Genomic DNA, 27,501 nt, shown 5'->3' with positions numbered 1-27,501 from the left:
AAATGAATGTTCAAGGTTTTGTACCTATTTTTAGGCTTGATAAAAGGCCAAGTATTTGATTCCTCTTTAGAGATCTCTTTGTATGTTTTGTCTCATTTCTGCCTCTATCAGGTTTGACTTAAAAGCTCTTTGTTAAGACAGAGATGTAGACAGCCAATAAAAGCAATTCACAAACAATGGCAGTGTTTGTGCTTCATAAGCTATTTCAAAAAGATGCTTTGCGAAAGATGCCAAGATCAGACAACGTCTCTGACTTTTTGTGTAAAAATAAATACAAAATAGGCTATATATATTTAATTTATCATTTTAAAAATGCATATGTGTTAAAGGGATAGTTCACCAAATAATACAAATTTTGTCATCATTTCACTCACGCTCATGTTGTTCCGAACTCATAAGACTTTCATTCTGCTATGGATGCCTCAGTACTTTCGCATTCATTGTATGGAATAAAGTTTCAATGAAAACGAATGGTGACTAAGACTAATATACTTCCTAACATCACCTTTTGTATTCTATAGAAGGATGAAAAAAGACACACTGGTTTAGAACAATATGAGGATGAGGAAATTATGACATATTTTCCACTTTTGGGTGAACTATCCCTTTAAGACGAGACCTTATATGGCTTTAGTCTCGTCATCATTGCTTGAGATCACAGCTATTATCTGCCTAGCTCTTCTGTGTCTCTGTGATTGACAGCTGAGTGGACTCCGCCCCAATCCGAGAGAAAGAGACTCGTCAATATGGCATCTCTAGCAAGCTCGCCTGAGACAAAAGCTTGTGCCTGAACTCATCTAATTGTTCGTTGGTCAATATGACAAATCCAGCAATATCAGTGCTGATATGATACAACAGTGAAGTGCACACTCAATATACCGATATATGGCACATACGTTTACACTTTGTTCTGAGAGATCTGTTTGAAGCATTCCACAATTTTCTCTGATGGCCAAAAATAGTGACGGCACTATGAGGAGTTCAAAAGAGCCTGGAAAAACTCTCTCCTTTTGCCTGCTGCCTTTGAGAGCACTTGAGTGAAGTTGTTTTCTAATATGTGGTGGGGTAATACTAGAAAAAGCTGGTTGGAGATGGTCAGCCTCACTGCTGATAGAAGAAGGTGTTATATTGCTAAAATAAAGCCTGATCAAGACTATCCATCTTAGAAGAGCTCAGAGAAACCAAAGAAGAAGAAAAAAAATGTGATGTGGAAAAGTAAAAAGAAGACAAGCCTTCCTATGATAAGAGGAGGCATTATGCTGATGTGTCATTTTGTTTTCTTGTTGTCACGGATAAAAAGCAGATGCATAAATAAGGTATTTAGGGGGATTTTCTCTGATGTCTCAATAGCATTCGTTCAACCGCGCCATTCTTTTTTTTTTCGGTTGGAGGCATCTGCTCAGATCTGGGCCATTTTATGCAGACAGTCACAGAGCCTCTGTAGTGGCACTACAAACGGCAGGGCTGGCTGTAAACTTTTCCCCCTGCAGGATAAGCGTTGTTGGGATAGCGCCACCCTGGGGAATCTCCTCCTCTCGCTCGACTCAGCGTGGATCTGAGAGTGTGTCTGCCTCGCTCTCCTTCAACTGCAAACAAAGCTTTTCTCACAGCCCATTTCACTTAGTCATTTTGGCAGGAATGTGTGTTTGTGTGTGTGTAGTGCTGCTTGTGCCTTTGTGTCTTATTTTTTTAGAGATGGTGCTTAGTGTTGCTTTGCGGTTGCTAATGTGTTCTGAGTGTTTTTTGTTGCTTTGCTATGTGGTTGCTAGAGGTTTCTGGATGGTTGCTAGGTGGTTGCTTACTGGCCAAAGTCAAAAGATCACAACTGGTCCTTAAAAGGATAGCTCACTCCAAAAAGAAAATGTTGTCATCATTTACTCAAGCTCATGTTGTTCCAAACCTATATGACTTTCTCTCTTCAGTGGAACACACAAGGACATGGTACGCAGGATGACAGCCTCAGGCAATAGTCAGTTTTATTATTAGAATGGAAAAAAGATGCAATTAAATCGTGATAAATTGAATGGTGACTGAGGCTGTCATTTTACCAAACATCAAAATTTTTGTTCCATGTAAGAAAGAACATCTTACTGGGGAAAACATGAGGGTGAGTAAATAATGCCAGAATGTTCATTTTGGGGTCACCTATCCCTTTAAATATGGCTTGGACCCCTCCAATTTGTTTTCACTTAATAATCGTAAGAAAGATTGCTAAGAAAAATCATGCAGGAGGTTTTTAGCATTATTCAGATAACCTAGTCATTTTGGTCAGGCAAAGCTGAATTATCTACACAATGCTATGATCCTGTGGATCTTCAGCTGCTTTGTGTGATCTAAATGGGGACAGCTCCACCTTATTTTCGGTGTTGCATATTTCGTTTTTTTTTTTTGTTTGTTTGCTGAGGTGGCGAATTGCGTCTTCTGTCATATCTGATCTCACTTTTCCCATGCATAAAATATCAAACATATGAGGGACAACCCAATGACCTCTGCTGCCCTTTACTCCCTTCTTTCTCTCTGTCTCACTCTCTCTCTCTCTCTCTCTGTTACTCCCCCCCACACACACACACACACACACACACACAATCACACTCTAAGAGACACACCAGTCTCACATCCCCCACTACATATGTGTCTTGATTTATTTTCAACAGCCCTCCACATTATGATGATGTATTTGCGACATCTGGCGGTATTCACAATTTTCTTAGCTATAACAAAATGAAAGGATGACATGGGGGAGATCGAGATGGACAGACGAAAAGAGAAAATAGAGAGAAAGCCTGACAGACTGGCAGAGAGAGAGGAAGACAGGACATACAAGAAAAAAATAATTCAAATTGAGCCTGAGTCAAGAGGTACTGCGAAAAATCGACAGACAGCAGCGACAAAGTTGCATGTCTTAAGCCGCAAGTCCTTATAAAATTATTCCAAAAGGCTTGGATACCCCCTAGTGGGAGGACAAAGGCAGCTTTACGTCAAAAAAGGGGGCGACGAAACAGCCATGAATCCATAGGGTCCAGAGGTCATCCTTCTTGAGCTGCTGTGACATCATAACAAAGGGACACATCTACAGCATTAGAATTCCAAGCCGATCCATTCTGTGAGGGACTAAATAGGAGCGAGCCTTTTAGTTCCCACACATACAGAGACAGACATCAAGAGAGGGAATGAGACAGACAGAGAGAGCAAGAAACAGAGGAGGAGGAGGTGCTGCCTAAAGGAGGATAGCAGCAGGGAATGGATAGGCCTCACTCCATGCTTTTCTTTCATTTGTTTTCTTTCTTCGGTGAATGTATTAAATGAGATGACTTAATTCACTCTCATTCTATGTCCAGAGAGTGGTTATCTCTGTGTGCAAGACATTATCATAGAGACGTCACAACCATCAAGTACGCAAATTATTGCACAACAGAAGAGCCTAGATATGCATACTTTGTGTCAGCAAAGGAGAGTTTAGAATAATATGAATAGAGAAAAGGGCACACTCATTAGGTGTATAAACGTTTCATTTCATGCAAGCGGCTCATCAACTTTAATAGACAATGATTGATGATATTTATCTCCTAATTAGTGAAAAAAGACTAGACAATTGCCCATTTTCAGAAATATACGACATGACATATCCAAACGCAACTTTTCGAATGCGTAAATGTTTATATAAGTAATTTGCAACTCTAAACACAAATATTCTAAACAACGTCAAGCTTCGCTCGCACTTGCAAAACTGGTGCAATTCTGCTTTGCTAGCTAGTTATGTAAGCATTGGAGCTATAATGAGATCATGCATTGATGTCGAAAGTGTTAATTAGTCTATCTGCCCGAGGTTGAGGAAGCCAGGCGAGGGATTCTGCTTGCCTTCGCTCATTGTTTTTATAATCCTCCACACACATTTATAATTCATCACATTGCGTCGAGCTAACATGTTTTAGCCATCTTTTTTGTCTGTTTAGGGAGGCTTCATCGCCTTCCTGATATACTTGAAAGAAAATGAAAATCTCTCGTTCTGTTTCTTCCCCTCTTTTGCTGCCTGACTCAGCTGCCAGCCATTTTGACAGCTTCATTTGTGAAGCCGGTCTTTGATCGAGGCTGTCACTGATATCCAACGCCAATGAAAGACTAAAACTGAACTGACATTTGCTCGCTGCTAAGCTGGTCCGTTTTATTGGGTGTCTACTTTAAACAAACGTGCTGTCTCGTCTTCTATGGTGACGTGAATGTCCCATGAGGATGACTGCTTTTGTAAACTAGGAAGCAAGAATTGGTTTGCAAATGTGCATCAGAAACATTGCATACATTGCACCGGTGGCCAACTGTTTGGACTAATGTACAGATTTTGCTGTTTTCGAAGGAAATTGGAACTTTAATTCAACAAAGTGGCATTCAACGTATCACAAAGTATAGTCAGGACATTACTGATTTAAAAAACCGCACCATCACTATTTGAAAAAAGTATTTTTGATCAAATCTAGACACACCCCATTTCCAGCAGCCACACTCCAACACCTTATCCTTGAGTAATCATGATAAATTGCTAATTTGGTACTAGAAAATCACTTTCCATTATATCAAACACAGCTGAAAGCTATTTGGTTTGTTAACTGAAGCTTAACATTGTCTTTGTGTTTGTTTTTGAGTTGCCACATTATGCAATAGACTGGCATGTCTTGGGTAAAAAAAATTAATGACATTAAAACATTGTGATCAGTTGAATGACACTTTGGTGAATAAAAGTACCAATTTCTTTCCATAAGAGCAAAATCTGTTCATTATTCCACAATATGGCTGCCAGTGTATATCAGAAATTCTATAGTATGCATCAAACAATAATGATTATGATAATATAACTAATCATAAAAATAAAATGCTATAGCAATTTCATCATTATTGTTTCTCTATTAAGACAAAATTTATAGAAAGCATACCCATTCCCTTTTGTTTTTGGTACTCTTTGTATTTGAATGTTTGTGCTTCTATGATTTATGAATTATTAATTACCTATTAATAGGTAATTAATTACCTATTTAATTTTGAGAATGAACCAGCCCACCGTTCTCACTTAAAAATTGTGATTTGTGACAGTAACAGCAGGCTGAAGTTCCTCCACTGAAATCGGTCAGTGCATGCCTTATTTCTAATCACTACGTCCAGTGGCCAAAGCCGGAAGTGTTGTTTATTTTCTCTGCAGAAATTTTCTTCTAGCAAGTAACTCACTGTCTTTATATCTCTTGCATTTATTTTTCTCATAAAAAACATTGAGCAATATCATGAGATTAAAACTCCAGTCATATAATGTAGCTGTTGTATTCTATAACAAGCGGGTCCCCTCATGAGGGCTGCCATGTTAGGATCACATGACCAACCTTACATGCTTGCTTAATCTTGTCCTATTACTTGAAACCTTCACTCATGAATTAAACAAATGATGGCTGACTATGTATTTCTACAATGTCATCAGTCACTAAAAAAATATTGCATTTCAATGATGCTGGATGCAATTCCATGTGTTTTAGATGATGTGTCTCAATATATGTGCATTATGTTCTATTTGTTGAGCTTCTTCTAGCATTTATTAGCACAAGAACATGTTTGGTTGGCAAGAACAGTCCCTAAGATATTTCTGGCCAGAATAAAGTACAGAGGAAGAAGGCAGTTGCCTTTGCTCGTGTCCTCTCCTGGTTTGTGTAACGTGGATGGCTGGTGCTCGCAGCTGAGTGAGCGTAAACTGAGAGGTAACTGCCAAAGCTGGTCAGAAACAATGGGCATTCTGACCTCTCTCAATCCAGAAGAGGGCAAGAGCCACAGGCATGAAGCCAGCAGGTGGTAGAGTTTTCAGAAAAACAAAGAGAGAGAGGAAGTCTTCAAACAGATCACTCAGTCAAGTAGTACACGGCCTGACATTGAGTCTGGGTGGTGTGTGTGGTTGTGAGGAGGGCCAGAGCTGATTTGTACATGCAGCACTGAATGACGGATTGCCTGAGAAAGCATCAGGTCAAACTAAAGCCCAAGTAGAATCTACAGAGATGCTCCCAGTCCAGGCAGCCCACTCTCTAATTAGATCTGTTCCCTTTCCAATGAGATCACCCATGTTCAAAATAGACAAGAGATGAATGAGAGGATGGCAGAGAGAGATAGAGAAAGAAAGATAGAGGGACTGACAAGGAGCATCACTCATCTCCAAATGGCCTTTCATAACATTGTCACTGGGTATCACACAAATTGCAAAAAAAAAAAAAAAACACATTGGTTGCCAGCAGACAAGACATACAGTAAAAAGAATCAGAGGTGGAAATGTCTTTCCACAATGGAATAAGTGAATTTTGAGAAATCAGCTCCAAGCTAATCATGGGCATCATTTCAAAGAAAACATCAAGATAGTCAGCTTGGTTTAATTGACAAAGAATAGATAAAAAGTAGATACAACTTACAGTAATGAGTCAGAAGTGGATGTCCCCATCCAATCTGGTCATTGATTCAAAGAAGACATCCAGACTGGAGGGGTTGAAATATTATTATAAAACTGATACTGTTGTTCTGGTCCTGGATGCTGATTGGTTTAATTAAATTAGTTCCTTAAATTAAACAATACATTGAAACACTTCACAGCACCTACAACAGATTGTTATGTTTGTCCATAGCAATTTTCTTTGATAAGACAGAATGATGGGTGGAATGAAGGAAAGAAAAAAGAAAGAAAGTAAGAAAGAAAGAACGAACAAAAGAAAGAAATAAAGAAAGACAGAAAGAAAAGAGACAATATTCCAAAGACTTTTGTTTCTGAAGAACAATTCAGTGTGCATTTCTTTTTGGTCTTCTTTTCTTTGTGTTCTGTCAGAATCAACTTGGTCTAACATAGTTGCCTGTCACATCAATGCAATCCTCAGCAGAGCACAGAAGAGAATACTCTGAACCTGCTTCATAAAATGAACCACCACACACATAAAACCAAGAAATATATAACCAAAGTCAAGACAGCAATACTCATTCTGTCAGTTCCTAAACATTTAGATGCCATGTACAGTATATATTATATGAATATGTTATATATACATTTTTATCATTATTTCATTTCAATGTTCAACCACAACACTGCTTCCAATGCACAAACTCACTGACTCATTGACAAAATGTTACATTTCTTTATCTTCTGTTAATTTCCTGAGGATCCTAATGGCCTCAAACTGGCCCAAAATTGGTACTGGGTTTAATAGCTGTGCAAACACTTATTAATTAGTGCATGGTACTCAACCAGAAAGGTTGCAGAAGGGCAGATGTGGTGACAGATCATTGTCTGAGCAACCTTCATCTTTCCATCTTGTCCTTCTTACCCACCTCTGAGGAGCTAGGTTTGAATGTGGGCACTGAATGCCAATGAAAGACCCAGGTGCCCTCGGCTTTCAAGGAATTGGCTGACCATCTGCCCAAGGGCCAGAGTGGCACCAGGGCCCCTGTATCAGTCAGGGCTCAGGGCTCCGGGGGATCTGTAGCACCTCTGCGGAACACCAGGATCACCATCTCATTGACAGGATGACAGTCTTCAGTTCCTCTAAAGCTACTTTGAGACAATGGCATTGAGGCCATTTAAAGTTAGCGGAGAGGGAAGGTCACGTCTGATCAGGGCTTCTATGGCAGAGCCGTTGAGTTTGTAAAGGCAAGATTCACCAGGCCAATGCAAAAAAACGTGTCAAAATAATGGAACAAGTGAACAATGGCACGTAAACCTCCAACATCTCAAACTCTCTTTCCACTAAGAGCAGAGTGCCTATATAAGTCATTAAATTAAATCAGTGTTAGTGGATAGTGGTAGATTTTTGGTCTTCTCCTTGAAACAAAAGTTTTTGCTTGCTTCGGAATATGTGCATTCGTTTTTTTAAAGAATCTTTTAATGGTGCATATTGTCCTTTTTGAAGCTTGACAACCCTAGTAACAATTAACTTTTGTTAACTCAAAATGACAACATTTAAATTTTTTTGTTCAGATTTCGCAACGTATTGATATACACTCACCGAGCACTTTATTAGGAACGCCTGGTCTTTCATGTGGTTAATAATGCAAATACAGGTCAGGAGCTTCAGTTAATGTTCACATCAACCACCAGAATGGGGAATTGTTTTTATCTCAGTGATTTTGACCATGGCATGATTGTTGGTGCCAGACACTCTGATTTGAGCCAAAAAAAACAAAAAAAAAACTGAGTGGCAGTTCTGCAGACAGAAATGCCTTGTTGATGAGAATGGCCAGACTGGTTTGAGCTGATAGAAAGGCTATGGTAACTCAGATAACCACTCTGTACAATTGTAGTGTGCAGAATAGCATCTCAGAATGCACAAAACGTCGATCCTTGAGGCAGATGACGCTGACACCACATATGTGAAAAAAAAAAGTAAAAAGTAAAGAGATATGTATCTAACTGTCAAAGATGTCTGTCTGTGCATTTTTATGTAGATTTTTTTTTTTAAATTGCATAAGGAGGAGTCCACTTTGGATGAATCTCCTATGACAAGCCCCAACTCTCTGCTCTTCACCTGTGTGACTGACTCTGAGCACCAGAGGGCGGGGCCAAAGGTGCAATGACAGATAAATAGGCGTTGCATATGCAGATGTATTTGGTCCTTTTAACAAGTTCACAAGTTCCACGAATTCCGAATTCACAAATTTTCAGCTTGGTTTTAAAAAAAATGCTCTTTTTCTAATAAGGAGGACATTTTCAGTTCTGAAACTTACAGTATGTTTTTATAATACAATGACCTCTTATATGTCAAGAGCAAGGAAATAAAAAACTTTTATTTATTGTGAAATAAAAGCTAGAATTATTTAAGAGTAATGCAAGATAACAATTGACATATTAAAATATTTGTCTTATACATTGCTAATATGTCATAACACCTTTATAACAATTCAGTTCTTAAAAATGCACACATAAATAATAAGATTTCTGTTCACTTCAAATGGATTACTTTTATATGCCACTAATATTATCACTCTTATTTGTAAGGAGCTATGATTGCCTTTAACGAACCACACTATCCTTCTCTATCCACCCCAGCTAAAGCTCTCCATCTCCATTTTCTTGTCAATGCATTTCACTGCTGCCCAGATTAATGCTGACAGGCAGGAATACTTCTAATTATCTCTCCATGGCCGGGATGCAAATGGATGGTTTCTGGTTGCGGTGTGATGAGACTGCCATAGCTGTGACATCGGGCCCCCAGCGTGGAAGCCTGTCACTGGCCTTCTTCCATCCAGGGACCACACAGTTTATTTATTTTATTATTATATTCCTCCACTGAGGCTAGCAGGGTGGCTTTGTCAATCACAATAGGGGGATGCTAGTGGGTGTCTGATTAAAGCTCTGTGCACTGAGTGTGATTGAGCTGGTTGCGATGGCTGTAGATTAGGATCACAAATAATGGGAGATAATGGTACTTCACTAAGATAGAGAGAGAGAGGTTTGAATTGAGTTAAAGAGTGTGGCATAATCACGGATGTGGAAAAAATTCTGACAGGCCAAATTAAAAATAAACAGAATACCTGCAAAGATGGAATAACAGTGTAACATACAAGCAGGGGCTTTCTGAGTAATTTCAGCAAGATTTAGCTTAGTTGGTTGCTAATTAGCTATCTGTACAGAAAGTTCATCTCACACCATTCAGAAAAAAAAAATTATATATAACACATAACAACATTTTATATAGATATATAAATGCTGCATGACACTTATTTAAGCAGGGCTTCTGAAATGTGCTAAAAACTGCATTCAGGTTTTAAACGTATAGCCTTCTAATATAAACGTGAGTGTGAAGCTCACACTCTAACCGGTTATTATAAGTGGTTGGAGAGTGAGAGGCAGGAAATAATAAATTGATTTATTTTTTGAGAAAAAGAATGAGGAATGAGTTGGGCTAGGTGGAAATGGCGGCCTAGCTGCTTGACGGTTGACTCTGTTGGATGTGACTTTCACAGTCTGCTGGCAGTTTGTGTGGAAGCCATCACATCTGTGACTCGGAGTTTGATTAATGAGCCTTTCAGCTCGTCTCTGCCATGTGAGGTGGGGCCACGGCCTTCTCCCAGGCTTCATTGATTCACCCACCAGCACGTGCACAAGCACCACACACACACACACACACACACACACACACACACACACACACACACACACACACACACACCATGAGCTCTACGCCTGCTTATGCTAAATAAAACCACATTGTGTCTCCTAATTTCAAACACTAGCATTCAAAACAAAGGCGAAATGATGGAGAGACACAATGATGCTTTCCCACAGTCACTCACTCGTCAGTCAGTCAAGAGAATATGATGGAGGGGACTTGTTGTGTCAAAAGAAGGCCCCTTGCAATGATATGTCACACTATTGTTGTTCCAAAACCTAGTGAACTGCCCACGAAGGCAGCATTTTAAAGGGATAGTTCACCTAAAAATAAAGATTCACTCATCATTTACTACCCATGCCATCCCACATGTTTATGACTTTCTTTCTTCTGCTGAACACAAAAAAAAAAGATTTAAAAAATATATATTTTAGGTCTGTAGGTCCTCACAAAGCAAATGAATGAGTACCAAAAATATGAAGCACAAAAGCACCCAAAGGCAGCATTAAAGTAATCTATAAAACTCCAGTGGTTAAATCCATATCTTCAGAAGCAATACGATAACTGTGAGTGAGAAACAGATCAATATTTAAGTCCTTTTTATTATATATCACCACTTTCACTTCACAATATTCTTCTTTCGTTTCTGATGATTCACATTAATTAAACATATCGCCACCTACTGGTTAGGTACTTCTCTTCTACCTCTCAGCATGTCAAGTCACTCTGTGAAGGTTACCTTAAAATGTATGCATTGTATCACTGTATTTGGGCTCATTGTAATCGGAAGCATGCTTTAGGCAATCGTTTTTCATATTTTCATATTATTTTTTGTGAAAATAATGCTACAAATCCACATCTGTTTAGAAAAAACACCTTTTAGTCTGTGAGTGAATCAATGCACCTGTTGTTTTTTTATTCATTAACATTAACAATTGTCGATCAAGGATGTTTGTGAAATTTGCAACCCTATTCTATGCACTTAATGTCTAGTTCACTGATTGAATGAATTTCCTAGGGTAGTGATGAAATGTCAGTTTGTGGAGATGTTAGGAGTTGTGTGGACAGCAGTCTTAGAGTACCAGTAATCCTGTTTGTTAGCACACTATTGTAACAGTAGAAAGAATATTTAAACTGGTTGCATAAAATACTTTGTATACACAAAAACACTCTGAAAAGGTTTCTTAACAAAGCACAAACACACACACACAGGCACACACACACACACACACACACACACACACACACACACACACACACACACACACACACACACACACACACACACACACACGCGTTTTCATGTTTTATGTGGACTTACCATAGACATAATGGGTTTTATATTGTACAAACTATATATTCTATCCCCTAACCTTCACAAAAAAACTTTCTGCATTTTTACATTTTAAAAAACATTTTAATGACATTTCTTTCTCTCTCTCTCTTCTGACTGCCGTAATCACCACCTTCTATTGTTTTTGTCCTCTTTTGGAAAGTTGTGGAAAAACATTCTAAACCTGAAAATGTAAAAAAGGTCCATTGTGTAGGCAGTCAGCAGCAAGGCAGCTCACTAGGTTTTGGAACAGAGTTGATATCTGTTTTTACATACAAAATTTGGGCAAACTACACCTTTAAAAAGTCTCTAAATTGATGGGTTATCAAGAAAGTGTTTGCTTTAGTTAGCCATGACACATTCTCACAACCCCCACCTAAGATAGATAATTAAAAAACAACAAACTCATAACACAAAGGTGGTAATAACAATAACTTTCCCTCACATTGTGATGCTGTCTCTTGCCAAGTCGCTGCATGTCTGTGGAAAAAGCCCTTAGATTTTGACACATTTGTTTGTATTTTATACCCTGGGAAAGAAAGCTAACCATATGGCCATCATTTGGAACAGATGGCTTTTGCCAATGTGAACGGTGGTGCCTATCACTGCAATTTAAAGCACTCCACTCCCCACATCAACTGCCATCTCCTTCAACAGACATTTCTCCCCTCACTAATGTTCTGGCTGATAGACTAATGACAGTGCGAGGCTGAAAAGTTAAACTAGCCGATGTTCTACATAGTCAAAATTCATATCTTTTTAATGCAATATGCAATTTAATGGAAGAAAACCGAGTAGACTTATTTTGCATTGTTTGTGGCAGTGGTGTAGATATGGGAATCAAATAGTTTTAGATAAGCTGCAATCAGAGGGTGCTTGTTAAGTGTGTCCCGTAGTGTTTTGTAGCTTTGAGAGGCACATCTGGTGATTTTTAAAGACCCATCTATCAGTAGGTCTTATAAGGGTGAAACTAGCACTGTGTCAAACTATGGCACAATATATTAAATGAGAAAGCAATTATAGGAAAGTGTGCAACTGTTTGAAAAGCAGATGCTTACTTAAGAAAAAATTACTACTCTTCAACTCATACTCAAACACTTGCTATGACACAGATGAGAGAAAATTGGTCAAAATGACCAAACGAAACAGTAAAGTGTAAAAGCAAATCATGCAGACAACAGCCGTCACGCAATAGCAAATTTAAAGTTGATGTATGCAATGTGCCACTAGCGTCACCAAACTGAATTGCAAAAAACTACCTGTTTTCAAACAGGTTTCCCAAACACTAACCTGATTTGCTGTTGGTTGGTAAAACAGATAGTCCCTTCCCAAAGTTACCCCATTGGCTCAGCCAGAGTTGCTGTGTCAGGCTGGTTGGAATCCTAATACAAACATTTTTAAACTTTTATCGAGTCATGTGACAAAACAACATGGTGCCGACCACAGCAGAGTTTGTCTTTGGGAGAAACGTCAACAAAAGCACATCTGGTAAGAAAACTCATAAATTTTTTACAATGGAACCTGTTTGAGTCAAAATATTAGTCTCTAGTTCCAAATGGTATGCCATTTTAAAAATTTTTGTGATTTATCACGAAACATCACACTGTTAAATATAGGGACATTTTATCTTTAAAAACCTTATATTTAATGTGTATTTTCACATTGAGAATCAATGCATTCATACAAAAGCTGAAAGTTGTGGATTTCAGAGGCTTTATATGGAGTTAGGATGAAAATAAGATGCATTCTGAACTGTTCTGAGACAGTGCAGACAGAGAGCACACTGGAGGTTAAGTCGTTCACTTATTTGGGAGCAAGGGAGAAATGTATAGCTCATAAATTAAGTGCATTCATAAATCTGGTCAAAAGTTCTGGTTCAGGCTGCTGATGATGTTTTGACAACTCAACAGACATGGGGCAATGGTAATCAGTACATAGATTCTACATTTATAATGTACAATATTATTTTAACCTGATTGGCAGTGACTGGATGATGCTGGCCATTACTTTGAATCAGAATTAATTATGCTAATGTCTGTAACATCTCAAAAATAAAAATAACCAACATTCCTGAAAACACAATAACCAATTTGAACCTGTTTACTCCAGAGGGCAGTAAGTTAAATTTCAGCTCTATGAGCAATGCACTGTTTATACAGTGAAGAAAACACTTCAGTAGGCAGAACAACAAAAACCGCGTTACGTTCTTGCATTCAAAACAATCGAAGGAGCACAAATGCGATCTAAGGGATCTCAAGATGTGTTTAAAGATTGAGTATTAAACTATATATAACTTGACACAGTGACCTAAACATTTTATGGTTATGATGCAACACACCCGAGACGTCTAACGTAGGTGTAATTTGACGGGCCCTTAAACAAGCCCTCATAATAAATCTCCAACTGATTGACAAATTCACTTGTGAAATGGATTGCTGTGAACTGTATGCTACGGAGCCCGGAAGTCACCTGTTGGGAAAAAAAACAATCCGTGGCGACGGTTTTGCAATCCGTCCGCTCAGTTTATAAACTGTACTCACGAATTCTCAAACTGTTCCTCGGTTTAACAAATCGTGTCTCACGGATTAATAAACCGTACTCCACGAGTTCCTAATCCGCGCTCTCAGATTTGTAAACCGTGCCTTCAGTTTTTGCAATCTGTACCCACAAATTCATAAACCGTGCCCACGCTCGCAATCCGTTCCCACGGGTTTGTAAACTGTACTCTCATATTTGTGGCTCGCCCTCATTTTCGAAGAACAAGCTTTTAACGTTCGTTGTTAACGAATCTTATTGTATATTGTTTTATATGTGTATTAAGTGTAATAGGCCTACATAAAATTGTCTTAACTGCGTCTGCATGCTTCAAGTGATTCTCAATTGTAGCGGGTATGGGTGGAATATACGATTTAATATGAATGACGTGCATAAAATCTTTTGTTTATTTGTGATAATCTTAGCACTTTATTATTATTGTCTCATCTGTATTATGACTGATATTTGACTAATTGCTTTGTTCCTTTTTGTACGTTTTGGACAAAAGCGTCTTCTAAATATGTAGCCTAAAATGTAGGCTAATAATAATAATAATTATTATTATTATTAGTTTATAACTATAAATGAGTTCACTTAACACAGTAATATGTTTATCATAAAATAATTTATGAATGCTTTATTTTTAAGCAAAAATAAATGTAGGCCTATTTTATCCAAACCCGTAAAGGTTAGGTTATAGCCTATAAAAATAAAGCATTGATAAATTATTTTATGACAAACATATTACTGTATTACTAAGTGAGCTCATTTATAGTTATAAACTCTAATAATAATAATCATTATTAAATTTTAGGCTACATAGGCTATTTAGAAGACGCTTTTGTCCAAAAACTTACAAAAAAGGAACAAAGCAATTCGTCATATCAGTCATAATACAGGTTAGACAATAATAATAAAGTGCTAAGATTATCACAAATAAACAAAAGATTTTGATACACGTCATTCATATTAAATCGTATATTCCACCCCATACGCGCTAATTGAGATTTGAGAAATCTTTTAGAAAATATAGTTTATAAACACCGTACTATATATCCCGCACCGTAACAGATGGCCTGGTTGAATCTGCCGGCACAGACTGGGGAGGAGCCACAAATCCGAGAGTACAGTTTACAAACCCGTGGGAACGGATTGCAAAGCGTGGAGCACGGTTTATGAATTTGTGGGTACAGATTGCAAAAACTGAATGCACGGTTTACAAATCTGAGAGCGCGGATTAGGAACTCGTGGGTACGGTTTATTAATCCGTGAGCACGATTTGTTAAACCGAGGGAACAGTTTGAGAATTCGTGAGTACAGTTTATAAACTGAGCGGATGGATTGCAAAACCGTCGCCACGGATTGTTTTTTTTTCCCCAACAGGTGACTTCCCGGGCCCCGTAGTATGCCAATGATTGTCTTATGATCAATAATATGGTAGTAAACAATACATTGTATTCTAAAGCCGCTTTTTGTATTGTCTTATCAAAGATGAACTCTTCTGCCACAAGAATTTAAAGCATTTTAATTATCTGAATTTTTATGTATATATACATATACGTATTATATATATATATATATATATATATATATATATATATATATATATATATATATATATATATATATATATATGAATACACATATATATGTATTTGTATATGTATATAAGTGTATATATAAATATTTATATAATATATTATATACAGTATCTCACAAAAGTGAGTACACCCCTCACATTTTTGTAAATATTTGATTATATCTTTTCAAGAAATGACACTTTGCTACAATGTAAAGTAGTGAGTGTACAGCTGGTATAACAGTGTAAGTTTGCTGTCCCCTCAAAATAACTCAACACACAGCCATTAATGTCTAAATCATTAATGGCAACAAAAGTGAGTACACCCCTAAGTGAAAATGTCAAAATTAGGCCCAAAGTGTCAATATTTTCTGTGGCCACCATTATTTTCCAGCACTGCTTCAACCCTCTTGGGCATGGAGTTCACCAGAGCTTCACAGGTTGCCACTGGAGTCCTCTTCCACTCCTCCATGACGATATCACGGAGCTGGTGGATGTTAGAGACCTTGTGCTCCTCCACCTTCCGTTTGAGGATGCCTCACAGATGCTCAATAGGGTTTAGGTCTGGAGACATGCTTGGCCAGTCCATCACCTTCACCCTCAACTTCTTTAGCAAGGCAGTGGTCATCTTGGAGGTGTGTTTGGGGTCGTTATCATGTTGGAATACTGCCTTGCGGCCCAGTCTCCGAAGGGAGGGGATCATGCTCTGCTTCAGTATGTCACAGTACATGTTGGCATTCATGGTTCCCTCAGTGAACTGTAGCTCCCCAGTGCCAGCAGCACTCATGCATCCCCAGACCATGACACTCCCACCACCATGCTTGACTGTAGACAAGACACAATTGTCTTTGTACTCCTCACCTGGTTGCCACCACACACGCTTTACACCATCTGAACCAAATAAGTTTATATTGGTCTCATCAGACCACAGGACATGGTTCCAGTAATCCATGTCCTTAGTCTGCTTGTCTTCAGCAAACTGTTTGCAGTCTTTCTTCTGGGACGACAGCCATGCAGACCAATTTGATGCAGTGTGCGTCGTATGGTCTGAGCACTGACATGCTGACCCTCCACCCCTTAAACCTCTGCAGCAATGCTGGCAGCACTCATACGTCTATTTCCCAAAGACAATCTCTGGATATGACGCTGAGCATGTGCACTCAACTTCTTTGGTTGACCATGGCGTGGCCTGTTCTGAGTGGAACCTGTCCTGTTAAACCTCTGTATGGTCTTGGCCACCATGCTGCAGCTCAGTGTCAGGGTTTTGGCAATCTTCTTATACCCTAGGCCATTTTTATGTAGAGCAACAATTCTTTTTTTTTTACAGTTCTTTGCCATGAGGTGCCATGTTGAACTTCCAAATGACCAGTATTAGGGAGTGTGAGAGTGATGACACCAAATTTAACTCACCTCCTCCCCATTCACACCTGAGACCTTGTAACACTAACGAGTCACATGACACCGGGGAGGGAAAATGGCTAATTGGGCCCAATTTGGACATTTTCACTTAGGGGTGTACTCACTTTTGTTGTCAGCGGTTTAGACATTAATTGCTAGATGTTGAGTTATTTTGAGGGGACAGCAAATATACACTGTTATACAAGCTGTACACTCACTATTTTACATTGTAGCAAAGTGTCATTTCTTCAGTTTTGTCACATGAAAAGATATAATCAAATATTTACAAAAATGTGAGGGGTGTACTCACTTTTGTGAGATACCCTTATATATATATATATATATATATATATATATATATATATATATATATATATATATATATATATATATATATATAATTTTTAAATATTTAAAGATAACTATGTATAATTATATATTGAGTTTTTGTTATATGAGGGCTTTCTCAGCAAATATTTGTATATGCGATTAATTAATCAGGACACCATGTAATTAACTTGATTAAATTTTTTAGCGATTGACAGCCCTAATATATATATAAAAATTGACTTCCCATAGCTTGGTATTATTTACATATAACTTAGTCCTACTGTTCACATATGTTGCTTTACATTTTGTGGAAAACCACTTGGTCTTGCTTTATTATTATTTTTATTTGTAAAATATTTTTAGATATTTATTATGTGCTACTATTTATAAACCAAAAAGGGAAATGGAAGATGCACACAGAAGTCAACCTTGGGTCTCGGGAAAGCTTTTATTCCAACTAGTCCATAAACACTAGATGGGTTTACATCCAACTAATTTTATGCTAATTTTGAAAAAGAGCATAATAACACCTGAATGGAAACAATTGATATGTGAATTAACTCCCAAAGTTCACTTAAAAGTTTATGCGCTGTGATGAGGTAGATTTATGAGGTTTTGCATAATTCCAAAAGCACATTAAGATGATCGAAAATGTTATGACCATTTGAAAACATTTGTAGCAATGCCATCACTGGCTGGTTTAGGCAGAGCAGCACTTCCGCAAGGGCTTGCCTGGGCTTAATCCCTGGGGCTCATGGTTGCAGGGGGGCCTCCAACTCCCAAATATTCGCCACATTCATGGGAGGATGCCCATATAAACAGGTTCAGTGATATAAACACAGAGATAGTGTGCAACAGTGAAAGCTGTCCACGAAGAGGATGGTATATTAAAAAGAGTATCTTACTGCGTCTCGCATTTTCTTTAGTCGAATTTTCAGAAATATGAAACATTTGGATGAAAACTCTCTAAATACTGCAAACAAGGGTCCCAATCCAATGCAGTGGGTAAAGCTTTGTTCCATTCTACTCAGAAAATCTTTTTCCAAATTTCCAACTTTCTACTTGTAAAGGTACAACAGAACGCTACTTGAAATAAAATGTCCAACTTGCAAATTCAAGCAGAATGTTTCAACCACGACTTTGAGATGCAGATGTTTGATGCCCTGCAAACACAGTGGCAACCAGTGAGATGTACAAAGCTAACAATAGCATTCACATAGCAAATATAATACATAATTGTTTCAAAGTTCCAATGGTGCATGTAATAAAACCAATGGTGCATGTAATAAAAACAATAAAACCTGTTTAGCAGACACTTGCAGTGACAGGTTTGTAAAAAACAGTAAATTTTATTCTCAATTGCGAACTGCACACCTGTGAAACAAATGCTACCACTGATATTGTGAATCTTTATATGACATTTTCTGACCATGGGACAATAGTAGGCTATATGGTCAGAATCTGGAGATGTCAAGTAGGAATATTCCATATTTGACTTTAATTGGAATGGAGCAAGTATTGCATCATAGTATCTAATGCCAAAATATAGAGAAAGCAAATCTAGATGAGAATCACAGACTGATGAACCACTGACAGTTTTTTATAGCACCAAACACCGTAACTCTGGCAAAAACTTAGTGGGTCATGTCTGGAAGTTTACTGTAGCTGTCTGTGTGTCAGGATGTTTGATGCTGTTTTTGCAGGGCGTCAAACATCCGCATCTTAAAGTTGCAGTTGAAAATTTCTGCTTGAATTTGCAAGTTGGACATTTTTATTTCAAGTAGCATTCTGTTACACCTTTTCAAGTAGAAAGTTGGAAATTCAGATTTTCTGAATAGAATGGAACAAAGCTTTACCCGTTGCATTGGATTGGGACTCTTGTTTGCACTAAGTAGCTTCCAAAGTTTCCATCCAAATGTTCGCGTTTCTGAAAATGTGACTAAAGAAAATGAAAGATGCATTTGAGGAAGTCTGAGGAAGAACAGGAACATTACTTTTTGCTGAAAAGCATAATTTGAGAATGATTTATGACACTGCTGCCACAGACAGACAAATGACAGTTGACAATAGAGGACACCCACACCTGTGTAAATCTCTCTCTCTCTCACACACACACACACACACATACTCTCTCGTTCTGAGTGAGAGAATCGAGAGAGTGGAAGCCACATTACAGCACACGTCTTATTCATATATAACCAAATAAATAGAGCTCTCATAGGGCCAACAAAATATGTACTAATAATGTTTCATAATCTCAATCCATTAAAATGACTTCTGAAAAGACTGTAGTGAGACAGATATAGAGAGATAAATATGCTTGGATGACAACATCCAGCTCTCACTATTTTAGTAAGTCAGATCACTGCATATCTGCATATAGAAGACCTACATACATTTTAGTCTCAGGAGAGGAACTACAGTGTCTTGAAGTCACTACATGACCTAATACTGCTTTTTCCCCCCATACATTAGACCTTATGTATTAGCATACTGTATGTTCGCTCTCTGTCTTTCTCTGTTTTATCAACCTTTTCAAATTAATCTCTTTCTCTCTAACTTGGTGTCCCTTCTTAAAGAGATGGAAATTGAGCTCATGTAACTGTGTGAAAAGGTGCAAGAATCCTTTTCAATGCCAACTGAGGTCTGAAGAAACTGACTCATTGCATAAAATTCTTATAGTCTTCAGTAGAATGTGGGGGATGGGCCTAAAAGTATAAAATCAGGTGGCATACAGTATAAAACCAAACTATCACTTTGTGACAGTTCACAATTCATGGACTGGACTTCGGACATGAGTTTGAAGGTAGTAGATGGGATGATAATCATCAAACAATGTCCTTGAATCTCTTTCTGGAGTGCAAGCTAGTTTCACCCTCTGTCTTTCACCTTGCTTTCTTTTATCCTGCTTCTGGACCTCCGCTCGACCACGAGGGCAGGTGCTCCATCATTGATATACTGAACATAAAAGAGTTGCTCTCAGAGGTTCCACCCCACTGTGAAGGAAACAATAACTTCTGGACACTTTCCAAGCTGGACTCGTGGGGGTGATTCGCCATGCATGCAGAAATAGGTATATATACAATTTTATTCAGTTAAGATTATTTCTGGTGACCCTTTTCCTGACATTTTTCATTAATTTATTTATTTAGATTTTTTTCAATGACTCAACTGGTAGAGCACAGCGCTAACAACACCAAGGTCATGAGTTTGATTCACACAGAATGCACATACTGATAAAACATATACATTAAAAATGTCAAGAAATCCTTAAAACAAGATCAGTTTGATTAATCGTGTTTTAGAAACAACATTGCATAAGATATTTAGGTTTTTCAGAGAATGTATTTTTAACATGTGTATTTTGTCTTACTGTTCTGGCAGAGTTTTTATAGTCAAAACCAGTGAAAAAATCTACCAGTGCTGAAAAAGTAATCCATAGTATTTAGAATATGTTACTGACCTTGAGTAATCTAACAAAATATGTTACAAACTACATTTTACAGCATGCATTCTGTAATCTGTAGTGGAATACATTTCAAAAGTAATTATCCCAACCCTGATCATAGAAGGCAGGGCAAGGCGATATATTGAATATTAACAATATAATGGTGATGATTTTGCTGACGGTACAAAATTAAGCAATATCATGTATACAATATTGTCCAAACAGCCAGTGTGTACAATGGCTGTTTGGATTCAATTATGGTTCCTCTGAATTAAAAAACAAACAAACTTTTGAGCCATTTCAGAGGAAATACATTATTAACAAGATGTAAATTGAATATCATCAATAGGTTGAAAAATAAAATAATTGTTTTTAGCCATATCGCCTAACCCTAATAGTAGGTGTTTCCAACATTAAAGAGGCAATGCCAAGAGAAAATATACATTTCTCCCTTGTCCATGTTGTGGGTATCCAGGAGTGTTTTAATAGACATTTCACACAAAAAAATCAGTTCTATGGTTCATGATACATTGTTCATTTATTTGGTTCATTTAAAGCAGCCAATGTTGCTTCTCGTTTGAGATACTCTTTTAAAATACAAAAAACTCAACCTAGCAGTATACAGCAGTCTGCCATCAGTAACCTCTAAATAACTTTCTGACACAGTTTGACATGTCAGAATCTGATTTCCACTCAGTTCTAAAAAATGCAGAAACTTTATTTTTTTTGAAAACTGAGCTCAGATTGGTTTTTCATTTTTTCCCTTAACTCTATGATGTTTCTTTAGGAGGCTCTCAGTGGAAATGCACTTTCTTCACCAAACTTTGAGAAAAGGCTGCAAGCTGGGAATTAATAGCTTGAAGAGTGACAAAACTCATAAGTCATACAGTGACACCAAATTCTATACATAAAAATCACAAACAGGTCAGATAAGGTTTATGTTGGCACACTATATTGTCTGAAACTACACAGACAAATACATACATCCATATTCAGATACATTCAAACATCAAGCCTCATACTGTATGATTCATCCATTCTCTCCACATATTCACATTCATTACAGCATTTCACGGTGGGACATGACAGGCAGCACTTCAACAGAATGTAAAAGGAAGGAGGGGGCGATTCTCGACGAACGAGAGCAGCAGCCATTACCTGTTTGCGAGCAGCATCGTGAAGGTCACCTGACTCATGCTCTGATAGGCTGGCAGCAGTTGGGCCCAGTCCCACTCACTCTCACCCATAGCAGCCTGTTGATAAATGAGCAGCAAGAATTGTTCGTTATTAATCAGAGTTAATATGATCAGTAAATTACTGCTCCAGCTGGGCTGGACTAACCAAGGAGGAGGGGGTCCAGGACAAGGCTGCCCTAACCTGATCTATCTATCATGTCTGCACAAGAAGGTTTTTATTCCAATAAGACAGCAATTAATTTATAAATCCATTTGGGGAGGGATGTACCATCATTTATAGAAAGATAAATCAATTTTGGGAGAGGAGTCGTTATTCTTCTCGCTGTTGTTCGTGGCATGTTGCCCAACTTTCCTTCATCCCCCCTACTTCTGTGCACTAGGGCGAGTGGACCGTTCCCTTGTTACAGAGCCAAATGAAATCCGATTACTTTGATAGCTAGAATGTCACTCTTAACTTTGAGTTTAGTTTTTTTATTGACAAAAGGACAGGAATGTGCCAGTCCCTCCTGTTCTCCAACTGCCTGATTGATGGGTCGGCACTCGTTTTTCTCCCTCCATTTGATTTGACAAACAGCACAGCAACCTGAAAGCGAGGAGGCTTTTTAATCATCCCCTTAATAAGGTGTTTTATGCAAAGCAATGCAAGCGCAAGTGATAAGAAGAAAACAAAAGGGATTAAGAGCGCCACAGCTACCTCTGAACAACGGGAAAAAGAACACATTTTAACAGACGCAAAACTCTGAGCCAAGTAAGATAATAAAATAAAAAGTTAACTAAAAAAAGGTTTCAGACTTTCTGGCTTCAAAGATGCTCCAAAAAGTCTCCTGACATGAGAAGAGAAAACATATCCTACCCTTAAGAGGAAGCCGAAAGAGGACCATGGCTCTTGTAATTAAACCTTCAACCTACACCGTCTTTAACACGCAAGGGATGCTTTTTTCACCCTTTGTTCAAAGCCACATCACACTTCAAGAGTTCACCTTTCAAGTCTTTTTTTTTTTTCAATTACTCTGCTCTTTTGGTTAACCTTTTATAATGTTTTTCTTTGTGCCTTCTTCACACTAAAATACTGCTTAGGGACAGAGCGACCTATGGAGAATTGTCAAGTTTATCCTAGAAAAGCAGTTTCAGTCTCTCAGTCGCTCTCTTATATTCACCTTGCCTGGTGGCCTTGACGAGAAGTTACACTCGCTGGAGTGTGAAAGAGTACAGAAGAGAAGTAGTTCACAGCTTTAACAAAGTGCTGTAAATAAAAGTTACATACATTAACTAAGTGCATTTGAAGGCTGAAAGGTTAAAATAATATAAATAACAAATAACCAACCTGATCAAATTTGTTACAACCGATTGAATTACACTCAGTAAAAGGGTTGAACTGGGATATATGGCAGTTTGGACCGTTTGCTTCAGAGAAGAAAATGACACATCCTAAAGAAGACTCTGCATCCATCTCTGGAAGAGTTGTTAGAATGGACTTCAACAGTGCCTTCAAGGGTCAGGTTTGATACCAACATCCTCAATAGACATTCCATTATTCCTGACTGGAAAAAATTCACAGAAATCTGGACATGTATAGATTAATCTTATTATTAGACTGCATTAAGCAAAACTAAATTACTATTAAAATGGTCAAGTTAACAATGAATCTCTACTGGCTTGTTAAAACACATCATCGGACAAATTAGTACATTTCAACAATTATTGCATTCCCAATTTTGGACATAATGGACATTTCTTTCCTTTCTATTCCCTGATCAATTGGCCGACAATGGTAGAAATTAATCAGTATATCTAGGAATAGGATTTGAAAACAGGACATTGGAATAGGACAAAGATATGTATAGATATCTCAAGAACAGACTTAACTGAGAGTTGTACTAATTTCCCAAGATGCATTCTTATTGTTAAGTAGAGCAAGGGGCACAAGAGTATAGTTTAAGTGTCGTTTATGCACTAGATCTCTCTGTGAGGGGTGAAGAATTTACATGTTTCCATTGATCATTGTATAAATATGGGGGGTTACTAGAAATGTATGCCCCTGATAGTGTAACTTGATTTTATCAATTTTAAATTGATTGGAGTGTGAAAAGAGGATGGTAGAGAATGGAGTCAGACCTGAATGTGAGTTTGTGGTCAATTGTGGATTATACTACTACTGTCCTGAAACTTCACCAGCACCCATTTTGAAGAGGCTTTTAACATGGAGGCTCAAAGTTTAAATTCACGCTTGAGAACATCCTGATGGATCTCAATGGAAATGCTTCTTTTTCCAATCAATCATTATTTGCTATTATTGTCTTATCCATTGTTATTAAAGTTATAGATTACCCAAAAAGAAATTCACTCACCCTCATGTCATTCCAAACCAGTATTAGATTAGAGATGTGCATACGAGAACTTTCAAACAAATTAGCAACAATTAGCACTAAACAACGCATGTTCACACAAGAACTTGCATTGTTTATGAACTAGCAAAAACAAACAAGTTTTCGTGTGAGTACGCATGCCACTGTGAACGGGCTTCTCTCATAGCTCCCATGTATCTGTAATGGACTGCAAGATTGTCACAAAAAAAAATCTTTAATTTCTGGTTAATTCTCAACATTCATTGTTTGCCTTAAGAAGACTTGGAATATGATGCACGAGTCACATGTGCTTCTTTTATTATTCTTTTGGATCCTTGTTTAAAGTAACATGTAAAATATTGCAAATGTCATTTTTGTTCTTTTCAACATGCATACAGTATATTAACATATTGTATTCTTTGTTATTCTATAATATAATATAATTTCCTTTGACGAAATTTGTTCCATAATAATGGCATAGCCTCATCAATGGGTGCCTGTAGGATTTCCTCTCTGGGTACGCACAGAAATCTGACCAAGTTAGTGCCTTTATTTTAGAGACTTTCAGCATTCTGTTCTGGTGACTTTGATAGAAGCATTTTATTATTATTATTTTCTTGAGTATGTATCGCATTACTTTAACAATTAGCTAGTGTCAGAAATGAACTTTTCTATTAAAGGGCAATATTTGCCCCCCTGGAGTTGTTTTTAGGGGCAATGTTAGGGTATTTTTTTTCTAACTATACAAAATATGACAATATGACGTCACTGTGTTAGGTCAAATACTTCAAATGAATGAATTCCTTAACATGCATGTTCAACCTAAGAAATCAGATAAGCTGTTACCTATACACAGGATTGGGAGGGTTACTTTTGAAATGTATTCCACTACAGATTACAGAATACATGCTGTAAAATGTAATTTGTAACATATTTCGTTAGCTTACTCAAGGTCAGTAACATATTCTAAATACTTTGGATTACTTCTTCAGCACAAGTTGATTTTTTCGCTGGTTTTGACTATATAAACTCTGCCAGAACAGTAAGACAAAATACACATGTTAAAAATACATTCTCTGAAAAACCTAAATATCTTGTTTCAAATAAATCAAATTGATCTTATTTTAGGGATTTTTAGATATTTTTACAGGAAAACAATACAAACATTATTATTAAGATTATGATTTTTGCCTTAATATCAAAGGTCTTACTGGGAAAAAAGAAATTATGATCCAACGAATGAATTTTCTTGATAAAAATATGATGCCTGGTAACGTGCATGTAAAATGGCTAGAAATAGCATTTTAGCTTATCATAAAGCTAACAATTTACAGAAGGTTTATTTCTATTTCTTCAACTAAAACTTACATCAAACTTCTCTGTCTGCTCGTATGAATGTACACATCATAAGAAAGTGTTGTCACTGCTGTTCAAACACACTTTGAATGCCATCATTTCTATGTACAAATGTTTTCCATCTGAAAGGACTAAATATTCAACGAAACAAATGACAATAAAAAGCAAAGTAATCTCTTCAGTAATCAAAATACTTTTTGAATGTAAATTTATTCTAATTACCAATTATTTAAATCATAACTGTAGTGGAATACAGTTACTTATATTTTGTATTTTAAATACGTAATCCTGTTACATTTATTCCGTTACTCCCCAACATTTAAATGAATCATCAAATAATTTCAAGAGATATGTATATATTAGGTCTAGAATAGAAAATGAAATATAGCTGATGTTACAGATAAGAAATGGCTATCATAAGTGGCACTTTTTTAGATTTTTTTTTTTGCCCCCACATTTAAAATTTTTATCACCTTCAGTAAAATGTTTGCCCTGAGCCCCTGTTAATTTCTGACTCTGGTTCAGACCAAACGTTTTATTGCGCTAAAAAAGCAAGATGCAGTGCATGGAATAAGGCAGAACGCAGGTGTCTCGAAATGCTATTTTAACAGTTGAAGTTATTTTATAGCATATAAAAACATAGCAAAGGTGGCAAAAAGATATACATCAAGCCATGTTTATTTGAAAAACAATTGAAACAAGGAAAAAATAACCTTTATGAGTAGGCTTTGCCTAACATCTCCTTTTATGGAAGAACAAAGTCATTAGGGTTTGGAACAACATGATGGCGAGCAAATGATTACAGACTTTTCTTTTTGGTTGAACTATCCCTTTAAGTTCAATTCAGCAGCATCTCTTTCCCTTTTTCCCATCCTTCTTTCAATCAGGTCAAGGCTGTTTCCTCCACAAAAGGCACCGCCGCAGCTCTGTTTCTGCACAGAAGCTTTGCGCAAGCGTTCCCTCAGCTTCAGGTCACACTGTCTGCCTCAGGCTAACAGCCACCTAATTGCTTGGTGAAAAACAGCAATTCGCTACCTCATTGAGCTGGATGCTGTGATGGATTTGCCGGAGGTGCTGGCTGCCACCTGCTCTATGGCACAGCTCCAGCAGCAACTGCCTTATTTTATGCTCAGTCAGTTCAGTGGGCCCACCACTCTCCTGCGCCGGGTCCCTTTCCATGCGCTCAAATACACTGACGGAGGGACACAGAGAGAAAAGAGGGAAGAGATCAACGTGAAACATTTACAAAATGCATTGTATGATTCATTTTAATTTATTCTAAGAGCTGTATGTGCAGTGTATCACATGGTCTACAAATGTACAGTTGGGTCCAAAAAGGGAAAATGCTTCTATTTTGCAATTTCTTTCTAATTGAATATTATTATTTATTTTCATTATAATTCCATTTTATTATCAGCATAACAATTTGCGTGAACGGCTGAAAATCCAACTGGACATTAACATGAATTTCAGAAGTTCTTAGTATTTGTTATATCGCCCTTTTGTTTGAATGATAGAATGTGAAACCTGATTATCCCTGTTATCCCAGCATGATTTGAAAATGTTCCAAAGAGCATCTTGTAATGTTACCGAACAAAGCAGTTAGCATAATTGGGGCGGCTGTGGCTCAGTTGGTAGAGCGGTTCGGCCACAAATCGCATTGTTGGTGGGTCAAATCCTGGCCCACACAACTCCACATGCCAAAGTGTCCTTGGGCAAGACACTGAACCCCAAGTTGCTCCCAATTGCAGGCTTGCACCTTGCATGGCAGCTCTGTTGCCATTGGTGTATGAATGTGTGTGTGAATGGGAGAATTAATCACAGTGTAAAACACTTTGAATACCGTTAAGGTTAAAAAGGTGCTATATAAGT

General features: G+C 37.6%; 1 protein-coding gene across 1 annotated transcript in view; it reads right to left on the bottom strand.

Annotated features, from left to right (window-relative positions):
* Positions 1-27,290, bottom strand: part of LOC127624409 (uncharacterized protein KIAA0825-like) — a 124,607-nt gene extending 97,317 nt beyond the window's left edge. The window contains exons 1-4 of the mRNA XM_052099228.1: positions 27,220-27,290; positions 26,665-26,821; positions 23,253-23,414; positions 21,891-21,985 (exon numbers count right to left, since the gene is read on the bottom strand). Of these exons, the coding sequence (XP_051955188.1) occupies positions 21,891-21,985; positions 23,253-23,414; positions 26,665-26,821; positions 27,220-27,290 (485 nt within the window). The remainder of the gene's footprint in view (positions 1-21,890; positions 21,986-23,252; positions 23,415-26,664; positions 26,822-27,219) is intronic.
* Between the last annotated feature and the right edge of the window lie 211 nt (positions 27,291-27,501).

The sequence above is a fragment of the Xyrauchen texanus genome, chromosome 3 (genome assembly GCF_025860055.1).
Source record: "Xyrauchen texanus isolate HMW12.3.18 chromosome 3, RBS_HiC_50CHRs, whole genome shotgun sequence".
Classification (NCBI taxonomy): Eukaryota; Metazoa; Chordata; class Actinopteri; order Cypriniformes; family Catostomidae; genus Xyrauchen; species Xyrauchen texanus.
Note: the sequence above shows the minus strand (reverse complement) of the source record. Positions and strands in the feature narration are given on the sequence as shown.